Source organism: Ceratotherium simum, chromosome 24 (assembly GCF_057802395.1).
Source record: "Ceratotherium simum simum isolate JZ-2026a chromosome 24, ASM5780239v1, whole genome shotgun sequence".
NCBI classification, from domain to species: domain Eukaryota; kingdom Metazoa; phylum Chordata; class Mammalia; order Perissodactyla; family Rhinocerotidae; genus Ceratotherium; species Ceratotherium simum.
In genome coordinates, this window is record NC_141923.1 from 41,699,065 (window position 1) to 41,711,320 (window position 12,256).

General features: G+C 31.8%; 1 protein-coding gene across 8 annotated transcripts in view; it reads right to left on the bottom strand.

Annotated features, from left to right (window-relative positions):
- Positions 1-1,366: 1,366 nt before the first annotated feature.
- PPM1A (protein phosphatase, Mg2+/Mn2+ dependent 1A) overlaps positions 1,367-12,256 on the bottom strand; it is a 41,065-nt gene continuing 30,175 nt past the window's right edge. For all 8 annotated transcript variants that reach the window (XM_087448414.1, XM_087448415.1, XM_087448417.1 and 5 more), the window contains 4 exons: positions 9,968-10,085; positions 5,751-5,859; positions 4,300-4,357; positions 1,367-3,310 (listed from right to left, as the gene is read on the bottom strand). In XM_087448414.1, coding sequence (XP_087304540.1) covers positions 3,281-3,310; positions 4,300-4,357; positions 5,751-5,859; positions 9,968-10,085 — 315 coding nt within the window. In that variant the 3' untranslated portion in view covers positions 1,367-3,280. The remainder of the gene's footprint in view (positions 3,311-4,299; positions 4,358-5,750; positions 5,860-9,967; positions 10,086-12,256) is intronic.

The window sequence follows — 12,256 nt, forward strand, 5'->3', positions numbered from 1 at the left end:
CAGACAGTAGTTGGGCAATAACTACTTTTTTGGATGAGTGATCCAGTTCTAATGTTAACATACATTAGATTATAAACTCTACTCAAATGTAAACTCCTTGAGGGCAATGACCTATTCTTAGCCTAGAATAGTGTTTTGCAGATAACACTCAACACATTTTGTGGAAAAGCTGAGTTATTAGCTGGATTAATATATGGTCAAATGAATGATCACTAGAAGTACTGCTATAACTCAGATTATCTGAATTACATAATTGATTCTTTAATCCAAATTTGTTAATGTTATGTAGTTAGTAAAAAAAAAAAATTAAGTGGCTGGAATAGTATACTAATTGCATAGTACTCTAGAAGCAAGTTAATGCATTATAATTAAAAATATGTTTGAAATAGTTCTAAAGCTTATTAAGAAATTTTAAAAGCTAATGATAATATTGAGAACTGCTTTTATTATCTGTAAAAATACACTCCCTAAGAAAGTGGAAATTAAGAGAGTTTACCTTGCTAAAACAATAAGAGATAAGTGAAATTTTTTAATGTTACGGTAACGAGAGTCTGCTATACAAAATGAATTTCCTATTAAAAGCAGCAAATTGGGTTTATCTTATTAAAACATTTAAATGAAAGTACATTTTGAATAGTATATTATCATCACACAAGAACTTTTCCCTCCAGGGAAAATAACATATAATACATCAAAAAATTTTGAGGCATTGCCCTGAGATGCTAATTAGCACACAAAAGGGGGTGAGAGGTCAAGAATTTAAGTGGTACAAAAATGAAGTGCACAATAGAGGTGCAAAAGTGCCTTTTAAAAGTGTGGTTGGTTCCTTACCACCCCCATTACCCCCAGGAATCAAGAACACACACAGTCTGCTGTTATACTGTATACTTCCTTCCTGTATTTTTCTAATGAAAAATTATATCTAGTATGGCAATGCTGACTCATGTGGAAAAGATTTAGTCTTCTTAGATCACACAGTGCAGTTTCTCTCACTTTCAAGCCTAATTTCAGTACTAATAATTTTAACAGAGGAATATTTTAACCTCCTCTTTTTTATTTAAAGACTCTCAAAAAGGCTCTAAATATGCTGTTATGGTTTGAAATATAGCTTTTCATCACATTTTTACTTGTGATTTAAGATTTTGCATCTCAAAATCCAATTCAAGGTTTTGAAATTTCCAGAACTAAAAACTTCAGTCTACTTAAAAAATTAAGGACCTGGCTTCTTGTAATAGGGATTTAGTTTTCAGTACTAGTACGTCTGGTAATCAATCTACACTAGAAGCATGGTCTTCACTAAATGCACATCTAGATGCTTGCAAAGCCATAACTTAGAACGTTATCATACTTCGCACTCTACCACAGATTGAGACATTAAGCATTTATTTGTAAGTTAAGTACGGAATTTGTTCTGTAATTCCCACTGTTATGAATTTCTAAATATAAATAGTACTTGTTTTTCTTCATTCATGCTGGATTAAGATATAAATTAAGTACAATTAAGTTACATTTAATCACCTCACAAATATGAGGGATAATGAAAAGATTTTGCTGGTATGTAACTACTTAAATCTGAGACATTTCACATTACTTTTCCCCCTACTGTACTCCCTTAACTTTACATTAGTTTCAAGGTTATATATACAAATATGTATATTTCCAAGTTAGGGAAAAAACAAATGCAACAAAATTGATCATACTACCTTTTAAACACAAAGTTTTGATTTTGTATTCAATCTTGTATTTTAATCTTACATTTTAATAGTTTTCTAGAGGGGAATCTGCCTACTGAATGATTAAATTACATGGTGATAAATACAATATTCAACCTAAAGAGACAAAAATACAGAAGGGCACAAAACAGTAGTCTTTTCAATGTGACAGATTTTAAAACTTACTTTCACATGCTTAGTCAGAGGGATTTAAGCCTAAATTAAATTAGGTTATTTTTATATCTACAATTCTTTAAGCTTTGCAAGTTATTTTTAAAGGTCAACAGCTAAATATTATCAACATGCTATCTTTCAAATCACAAATACATCTTAACTACTTGATTTCTAAAGACGGGCCAATTAAAAATCACAAACACACTCACAAACACACACACACACCCCTACCATAGAGTGTTGGACTGTCAAGCTTTGACAATTATTTAATTAAACAGTAGGCAAATTCAAGCTGATAGACATCTTAATGAAAAACCAGCAGCCAGAAAGAAACCCATTTAAAAAATAGATTAAGGAAAAACAGAGACTTAAATCTTTCAGTCTTTCTAATGGAAGAGAAACAGTTCCATCTATGCCTTGAGTAACAGTATTTTCCAATTAAAAGAGACTAACATCTTTCCCCTTGAGAAACTTTTCATTTACAATGGCATGGTGTTTTAAAAGGGTGGGGTAAAGGAGGAATTACACATACATGATTAAATTTCTTGTTTGTTAAATCAAGCTTTATTGATAAAATGGAATTCAGAATATCTTACTAGGAACAGCAGCAGGCCCAGCCAATCATGATAGCAAAAATGTGGCAGTCTCCTACTCTATGTAGGAAGCTGCTGCTTATCAATTAGTTAATTAAATGTAAGGACTTGTAAAAGAGGTGCAAAGAATCAAGGCATTTTAGCCCCAAGATTGATATTCTTATGAATATACTGTATTACCTGCAATACTCATGGCAACAAGGAAAGAATAACCTAAAAGACAGTTAAATGAAGGGACCAGCTTTATCAACAATGCCAATCCCACTGCCAAGAACATTAAGAAAGTTTTCAACTAATTCCCTGGATGTTCAGCTTTGTAAGATTCTGGAATTATCCTCCATCATCCAGTGCACATTTGAGTGTCTGGCTGATGTGGCTGCTGCTCTCCCTGTCCCAGCACAACGTGACTTGAAAGGGCTATATCTGTTGTATCGCACAACAAGCCAAACATTTCTTGTAACTTTGATAGTGATTTAAAGCAGTTCATAATTAAATATGAGCATTTTGTACAAGGACAATTACACTTTACAAAAAACAAAATCATACAACAAAAATTGCTGGAGTCTGATTTACAACATGAATTATGGTTTGAAATCACGTTTACGTAAGTCTCAAATTTACAAAAAAAAAAAATCAGTCCTGGGCTAGCTGTGGTACTGCTGAAGTTCTCTGGTGTAATCACTCTCACCCATTTCATATGCCCTTCTTTAAAGTTGAAGATGGATGTTTAAAAGGTTCAACGAAGTTGAGCTGTACTCTCCTTTGGAGGTGAAGGTAAACTCCATGGCTAGATGAGCGGTTTTACCACATATCATCAGTTGATGTAGAGTCCTTTATAAAAGGAAACAAAGCAAAACAAGAAACTAAAGCTTAGAGATGCCAAAATACATTACTTTCTGGATAATGAAGATAAGGTTTTGTAAAGTTGCCTTCAGAATATAAATGTTTTTCAAAGTATGTAAGTATGTGTATGTGTGTATATGACATATCAGTATTTATTCTGTTCAAAGAATTGTTAACCCTTTGTTTTCTTTTGGAATAAAATATGTGAATTATGATTTTACCATGAGGTTAACTAAATGTATTTCTAAACCAATAAAACTACTAAAAAGAATTCTGTTTTTTTCTTCAATAAAACCCAATTTATTTTTAGAACACTATTTTTATAAACTTTTATTGCATAAGAAGAGATTAAGACCTCAAGTAATATGAGATTTGACGAGGGTTCAATACATAAAATATCTCAGAGCTGTGCCCAAATGATTTTATGTTACCACTTCTCTGTAAACACCATACTACAACAGAATTAACAGGAAACTAAATTGGAGGATATGGCATTCTAACATCTATTTACATAAACAGAATTCTCAACTTTAATATTTAAATGAAGTATATACGTCAGGGTTCTTGGCAAAGGTATTTCTAACCATAAAAACTATTTAGTGGAGTTGGGCATTCTGAAGTTCGGTTGTAGCTGCTTACAAACCTCAAAATAATTCAAGATTCTGAGTAGAGATATTATTCCCAACTTCAAAAAAAAACATTTAGTGGAGCCAAACCTTCTGAGGTTGATTGCTTGCAGAGGCTTAAAAAGCCCAGAATAATTCAAAGGGACTTTCTTCTTTTTTGAGAGAGGTGGCCACTCACCATGATTATGTCCTCAATCACTAGAACTGTGATGCAGGCAGAGTTCAGAGCAATCAGTCAGGAGTGTGTGTAAGAGAGTGGGTGCAGTGAACAGCTCTGCAAAAACAGGTAGCAAGGATATGCATTTAGAGTGCAGGGGTAGGGAAAGCAGAGCGAGCTAAAATGCTACTTACAGTGTCATCATTTTTGTAAGGATTCAGTCTATTGTAAACGGCTTCAATTACATTCCGCCTAAATTTAAAAAAATGCAGAAAGTTACTTCAGAGCACAAAACTATTTAACAATCACAGCCAGGTGGTATTTAAAATGTCAAAGATAATCTTACACTTAGAAATTATTTTAGTTCTATTTCTTACTGTCAATAAGTGAGCCTCACCTCAAGATATTTGGGCCTCCCTGTTGAAGTAGAGGTGAATTTACTCTAAAACGTAACATTCCACCAACCCAATTAATAGAAGACTAAAAGTCATAGTTGAAAAAAAAAAAATCAGTCTATATGGTCTACTTCTACTTGAACAGACTTCAGTGGTTAGGAGTCAACAATGACGATGCAGTTCTTAAGATACAATACTAATATATTCTGGTTAAGAGTTGAATGTTAGTTTTGAAGTAGAAGTAACTTCAACATCTGTTGTAGTAAAATAATTTAGATGTATTTTACATTTAAATTTCTGCTTTTCATAATGCCCCTTTAAGAAAGCTCTATTAAAACTGAAATGTCAAATATGTCATTTCCCTGTTAAGTCTAGGAATTAGTTTTTGAACAATATTTTGTTAAAAAAACCTGTCATGGTATTTGTAAGTTATAGCCTCTCTACTTCCAAAATTGATTTGAAGCAATTTTATAGTCATTTCACGGAAGGTCATATTGGAGGAAAGTTCCCAAAAAATAAAAGCTTCAAATAGGAATTTTTACAACTACTATTTAGTGAAATGATTATAAAGAATATGGCTACACTTACAGAACACAATGCAGAATCAAGGAACGTATCTTTGTAGGTCAATTATATGGGTATCTGAGGTAAAAATGTTTTAACCCTTGAATTATACAGTTGCTTACAGTCTCTACTGTAGTTTATAAAGATGTAAGCTTAATATTTAACATGGATTAGTCCAGTTCCTGAAATGAAGTGCAAAGAGAAAAAGGCAAGCAATGCATCCTCCTATCTTCCATCACACGAACCCAACCAACCAGCAAACAACCAAAAAACACTGGGAAAATCAGAGATGTAGAAAAATGGTCCAGATGGAGGAAGAGAAAGATGCTCATCCCTGGGGTGTTAAATTATCCAGGGATTGACAAAATCAAATTATAATATAGGAATAATAATGATACTTAGAATTTTGTAGTGCTGTGTAATTTAGTTAAAAAAATTCTTGGATTATCTCATTTATGCTATATGAGGAAATCCATGTAATCCAAACCTCCACTACAGACACTTTCGGTATAATTAGTTACCAACAATGACATTCTGATACCTATTCTAAACAAGCACCATGTATCATTAATACTGAAAATCACTGAACCATAGGTTAAATATTTTGAAGATACAGTTTGATCAATGGACACCTAACATTTTCATGTACTGAGATAAATCATAAGAGTCTGCAGAACACAACTTACTTGCTTGCCAATTCACCCCCTGGTGGGAGGCTGGGGATGTTCTCACTCGCTAATGTGCGCATCACATGGACTAAGTCAGGGACGCCTTCCCCCTGCTTCTTTATGATTTCTGGGAATCAGAAGTACTTTTTTTGTAAGTGTTATCCAAATTTAATTAAAAAAAAAAAAACTGAAACAAAGATAACTTAGGTTTTTAAAGATGACATTTAGCACATCTGAGATTTTCTAAACTGGTATAAGAAAAAAAAATCAAGTTGACCTTTGAAAATTTATGACAAAGAGATGCACAAAATGACACAAAAGATGAGATACTTTCCAGATTAACTTCAAAGAATGAAAATAACAATAAAATTGTGAAAAAAAAATTTTATGTTAAAATCAATGTATTACATAATCAGGGATACGTATGTACAAATGAGAATATTCTTAAGAGGCCAACTAGTTACTTCTGAGGAGATCAACTCCTCTCTTTAGACTGGAAACATGTTTCCTGAACTTTGCCCTGAAAATACACTGCACAGATTTCAAGATTTGGAAAAAAAAAAAATAGCCTTGAATTATAGGGGAATTCATTGATTATATACTAACCCAAATCATTTTTACATGTTTATATTTGCAAAATGATACTTAAGTAGCATGTGCAGATTAGATTATATACTTGAATACCACTCTCAGCTTAATTTTTGTCTAAGGTATCTTTAAGCAATAAATAGATATATAACATCATTTTCTTAGTTATTTGAACAAAGCTTACAGAACGGAAAAAAGTCTAAATTTCATGACAAATTTTTTAAAAAGAAAAAATGATAAACCATACAACTGAATTTAAAATTGTTAATTTTAAAACATCTAGTTATTAAATGAGTATGTTACCATCTGCAACATTGCCATGCAGATGCGTATTGTTACTCATACCAAAGAATACCAATAATTATGTACAAACAACTTAAAAGAACTCTCAAACTATTCACTTCAAGAGTTTTAGCATATTCCAAATGCAAGATCATGCCAAAGGTATTTGTAAGTTATATGTTCAATTTTTTGTTTTTCAATGTTTATACTAAGAAATTTTCTTTGTCGTCATTGGGGCAAGAAAATTATCATTCTAGTTCTCAATTTGTAAATACCATTGAGAATAACAATGCATGTAAAGGTTTTTTATCCTTTGATCAAGTCTCAAAATATTAACTCATCATTAAAGCCACATATTAAAAGACAGACATCACTACCCATATTTCTTTAAACGACTCAAATTGTCCTTTTAGAATTAGGCCAAATTTTACCATCTATTATTTTTTGCCTTAAAAAAAAAAGTCTTAAATCTGAACAAAAAAGCAAGGATCTCAGATTTGGTTTGCCAAGTTCCTTTATTGTGTAATCTTTAACATCTAGTATATTTATTCTACATGGTTCTAATGCTGGAAATCTGCTGTACAAAAAATAAAGGGATTTGATGTTTACCTAAACTGCACAATTTCACAATCTAAGGCTGTAATACACTTAACATACAGTCTCTGCTAAGCCAATACAATTACTGGAAAGATAACTAGATACAATAGAAATGAACACTGATGATAAATTTAATCAATGATGGTTTCAGGTCTAAAAAACATTACCTTGAATCATCTGTATTTGATCTATCTTACATCTCCTTTATTAAAATATAAATTAGGATATTTTAATTGTGAAGAAAATTACAGGAAGACAAATTCTTTTAAAAAAATAATGTAAGGCTTTAAAAAGTTAATATTTCCTATTCCACAAGGGACAATACATTTAAACTATCTGATCATTAATACTACACTGGCCTTGCTTCTAAAAAAGAAAAAGTAATGAATTTTAAGAAATATTCCTTTAATTGCTCTTGGACTATACATTTTAATTAGAATTGTAAAAAGACTGAATGCTTTTATTAAAGAATATATATGTATAGAAGATCTATGTTTCACATACTCATATACAAATAAACACATTCTGCTCCTCCCCACTCCCCTCCACAAAGTCTGAAGGATCCTATCAGTTATCTCCAAATTAGCAACTTTAATCTTGGGCAGTCACAGTAGCAAAGATTTTAAAAATATATACGCACAAGTATAATCTTAAATTGGCTTAGAAGGACCACAACTTTAAGCAGTATGGTTTAAATTATGAGCTGAATCTTTTCACAACCGTAGAGTCAAGCATTTAGAAGGGCACAGATAATAGGAGAGCTGAAGAGCCTTTGTCCTTTTCTGTGGTGTGGATAGAGAAGCCAAAAGTATTCAAAGCAAATAAAATGAGGTTTAGTAGGTCACAGCAATTTAGTGAAGGCACATATTTAAAGAAAGAAAAAAAAAAAGTGCCTGTTTTGGAAGTTGAATGCAGTATTTTTCACTTAAGACATACAACAACTTTCACAATACAAATAGTTACATATTTCCTGTTTTTAAATATAGTAGTTGTTTTAATTAATGTAATATTTAATCTCTGGTTGCAGTCTCATCAAATCTACTTCAGTAAAGAATATCATTTAATTTATGACAATCTCCAATTGAATGGTACAAGTATAACAATACTTCAACATATCAAAAATATTGAGAATTAATGTAAATTCTGTTCAGGTGGCAATTCTTGCTTGCTAATAAGCAATATAAAACTTAATATTGTAACATAAAATTATGTATCTAAAGCAATTGTTTACAATTGCATCAAAAATTTAAAGAGCGTACACTAAAGAGAAAAGCAGAAATTCATTTCTAAAGTTTGATCCCATTGCATAGTAAATAAAATGAAAGTACTTATTCTTATTTCTTTAAATCAATAAGAGAACAGTATAACCAAGTTCCTTTAAAGTGCTAGTAAATTAAATATCAACTTATCCCAATACATAGTTTTCTTACAATTTCATATTTTTCCACTAACCAGCAGTTTGAACCAATGTGATACGACTTGGTAGCATTCTAAATATTTCCTTTTACTGTATTATGTATAAATAACTTATATTGAAGTGATTCATTTAAAATATAAAAATTCCAAGACCTTTGGTAATAGCGAGGAAACAAACCCATTGAATATTGCATCCAATGAAAGAAATACTAAATAGTACATACGCATACTAGATATATCACTCTTAAGTGGGGGAGAGCAATAAAAATAAAATAGCAGCTCTAGATAGTACTGAAAATCAAAACCATTATAATTCTAATATCAGACTGATTATAATTGATATAAAACAGTAAAAAGGGAGAAAAAATCAGAGTGCATATTAACACTGCAGGCACAGCTGGATATAATAGTGTGTAGGTCAATGCTTACATGCTATTCAAGGTCTTTAACGTGTAAGTTAATGACATTAGGGACCCAATGCATTTTAACACTATTATAGGCATGTCAAGTTTTTCTGCTTAATGACACTGCATAATCTACACGCTTACTGCATATATGCAGGAAACTGGAATTCTCTGGGGAGACTTAATATTTATACCAAGTAGGAGCTGCATCAAAGATCATTGAAATTGTTTCAAATATTTAAAGGCATTACACCTGAGAGTTACAAACATCTTTCTAATTATGTCAAGGTAATTTGCAGAATTATGACAAATATACTCCCGGAATTCCCAACTTATTTCTTGATTTTATTCGGCATTTACATTTCTGCCAGGTAGAGACCTAGAATGTCTTCTATTTGGGTCTATGTTGTCTAGGTGAGGCAGTTTATGGCTTAGGCAAAAAGCTGTGAAACAGTTTAAAATAAATTTTTAAAAACTGTGGCACATGAAAGTTGTTAATAACCAGGCTGTGATCTTCAAGTTATTAAAAAAAAAAAATCCTAAAGATCTTAAATTCATATACACAGCTTTACACAGAAAGATGGCATTCAAATTATCACCATCATAAATAATCTGTTTATAATTAAATAAACCACAAATCAGACTTTCCTGGCACAAAATTATTCATGCCAATGAATTCATAATGAATTTGAAAGCATACAAACACTTCAGCCTTTTTAAACAAAAGTATCCTGAACAGAACGTACAGGGCCACACTAGTTATTTCTAACATAACTGTGATAGGACAATTGCAAACATCTCAACAGCTACTACAGAAATGCCCTTTCCCGTTTTTGTACACTAAACACTAGATGTCAAAGGCTTGTAAAGATCTAAAAGCTAAAATGTTAAAGTTTGTGTTGAGGTTTTTCTTTAATAAAGCTACTTATTTTTTGTTAAATGATCCACCTTCTACTCTGCTTTCCAGGTACTTGTCCAACTCTGCCTCCTTCTTCACTGCTTCTGGCGATACTTTGGGTGCATTTGGAAAACAGATCAATATCACACTCATGTTGTCTCGACTTCCCTGGAAAGATAAAAGTTTGAAAAAATAGTGTGGTTTTCTTTTTGCTCTTGAAAGCCTTGATAACCTTTATAGCGATGCCAATTATAATTATACTTATTCTAGTTGAAAATATATGTTTTTAAAGAGAAAAAAATGTGGAGGGGGTAGCTCCCCAATACACATACAGTATACTATATAGCATACAATATAACCAACACTACAAAAGACAGGAGAGAAACATTACAGGTCAAATTCACTGCAACAACCATTTTTAAAAATTCTATAAAACAAAAATATTTCTGAACGTTTACTGGTAAATGTTATCACTTCAGGTGAAGTGATACCTAACATACATAAACATACACACACATTCATTCAATTCAACAAAATAGAAAATTCTAGTGGTGTTTCTTACAACAGGATTTGACCTGTAGTTACATGTACTTGACAAATTTACATTTAAAATAAATTATAATAAATTGTGGGGCTAATTAATTTTCTTCATAATAAATAGAAATATGGAATCAGAAGTAAAACTACATATATAAAGTTTATCAACCAGCTTTTAACTTTCATAATTTTAAAAAACTGACTTTTTTGACTTTCATTTTTAAAGACAACTAGGTATTCAAAATGCTATAATTAAAATACCTGAATTGATGTTGGCCTCCCCACATTCTCCTTCCTATTTGTAACTAGAGTTAACTTTTACGTTTTAAGAATTTAATTCTGCTATCTGGGAAAACTGACCTTATACCATTAGTTTAAGCAAACAATACAAAGAATTTAACATTAAAAAGAATCGTGGAAGAGAACTGTATAAAATGTGGCAAAGGATAAGCTATTGAATAATTTTTAAAATAGAGTAAAATGCAGAAGAGATAAAGTGGAATCTGAGTCATAATTTACTAATATCTGAATCTGGCAATTTCTCTCAAGAAAACAGCTTTTAATTCAGCTAACAAGTATTTAATTCTTAAGTGCTAAAGAATAAACCCAACAAAATGGATGCTACTTTTATGCATACTAAAAGGGACAAAGAACATATGTATCACTGTTTAGCTCTTCCCAAATTCAGAAGTTAACAGTGTGAACTATTATTACTCTACTGATTTTTTTAACATGTGTTGGATGTTACATAAACTTGATTTGTGTTGGATGTTATATAAACCTGATTTCTAAGTATGATCAGATTTTAATTAAGATTTTAAGTCAAGTTGGCAGTGTGCATATAAAACTACAAAGAATATAATGTTGACTTTCTACTGCCACATGTTAAAAGAAAATCAAATATATAGCCTCAGCAGAATTTTATGAAATTAACATGTTTAAAAGAAAAATCAAAGAATTAGTTAATGAGCATTATTGACAAAAGAGAACAATGTGGTAGAAAGAACACTGAACTTAAGTCGAGGGCTTAGATTTTGGTCTTAGTGCTATTACTAAAGAAGTAAATTGTACAATAACCCTGTAGAAGTCACTTTTAACTTCTCTAGGAAAGGGAGCAGCATGTATCAAGTACATACTATTTGCTAAACTAGGCACTTCATAAATATACATTAGCGCATTAATTTAACTCCTCAACAGTCTTACACGTTAGATACTATTATCTCCATTTAATAGCTGAGGGAGGCTGAACAATTTGTTCAAAACTGTAGAGCACAAAAGTAATAGAGGTAAGTAGCCCGCCCGGTGGCGCAGCGGTTAGGTGCTCGCACTCCACTGCAGTGGCCGGGGGTTCGGATGTTAGCTCAGGGCTGCTCTTCCTCACAGAAAAAAAAAAAAAAAAGAAAGCTAATAGAGGTAAGCCTTGATTCCAGGTCTGTCTGACTTTTAAGTCAGCAGAGCCTTCTCTGGCTTCAGCTTCCTCGTCTGTAAAATAAAGAAGCTGAGCTGGCTCGTCTGTATACACAGTCCCATTTGATCAGCCCAACAACGTCAGGAGACACGGTAATACTATCTCTTACCTGTTTTACAATTAAAGAAACTGATTTTCCAGATAGTTTTAACAGCTTACCTGAAGTCATACACAGTCTCATACCAAGTTCTTCTAACTCCATGTTCAAAGCTATTTCTATTACACCACACCAAATGATCACTAAATTCTCTTTGTTGCTGCTACAGATTCATTAGACCATAGTCTCAAAGTACTTCCATAAATGTACTGAGATATCACATGGTAAAAATAAAAT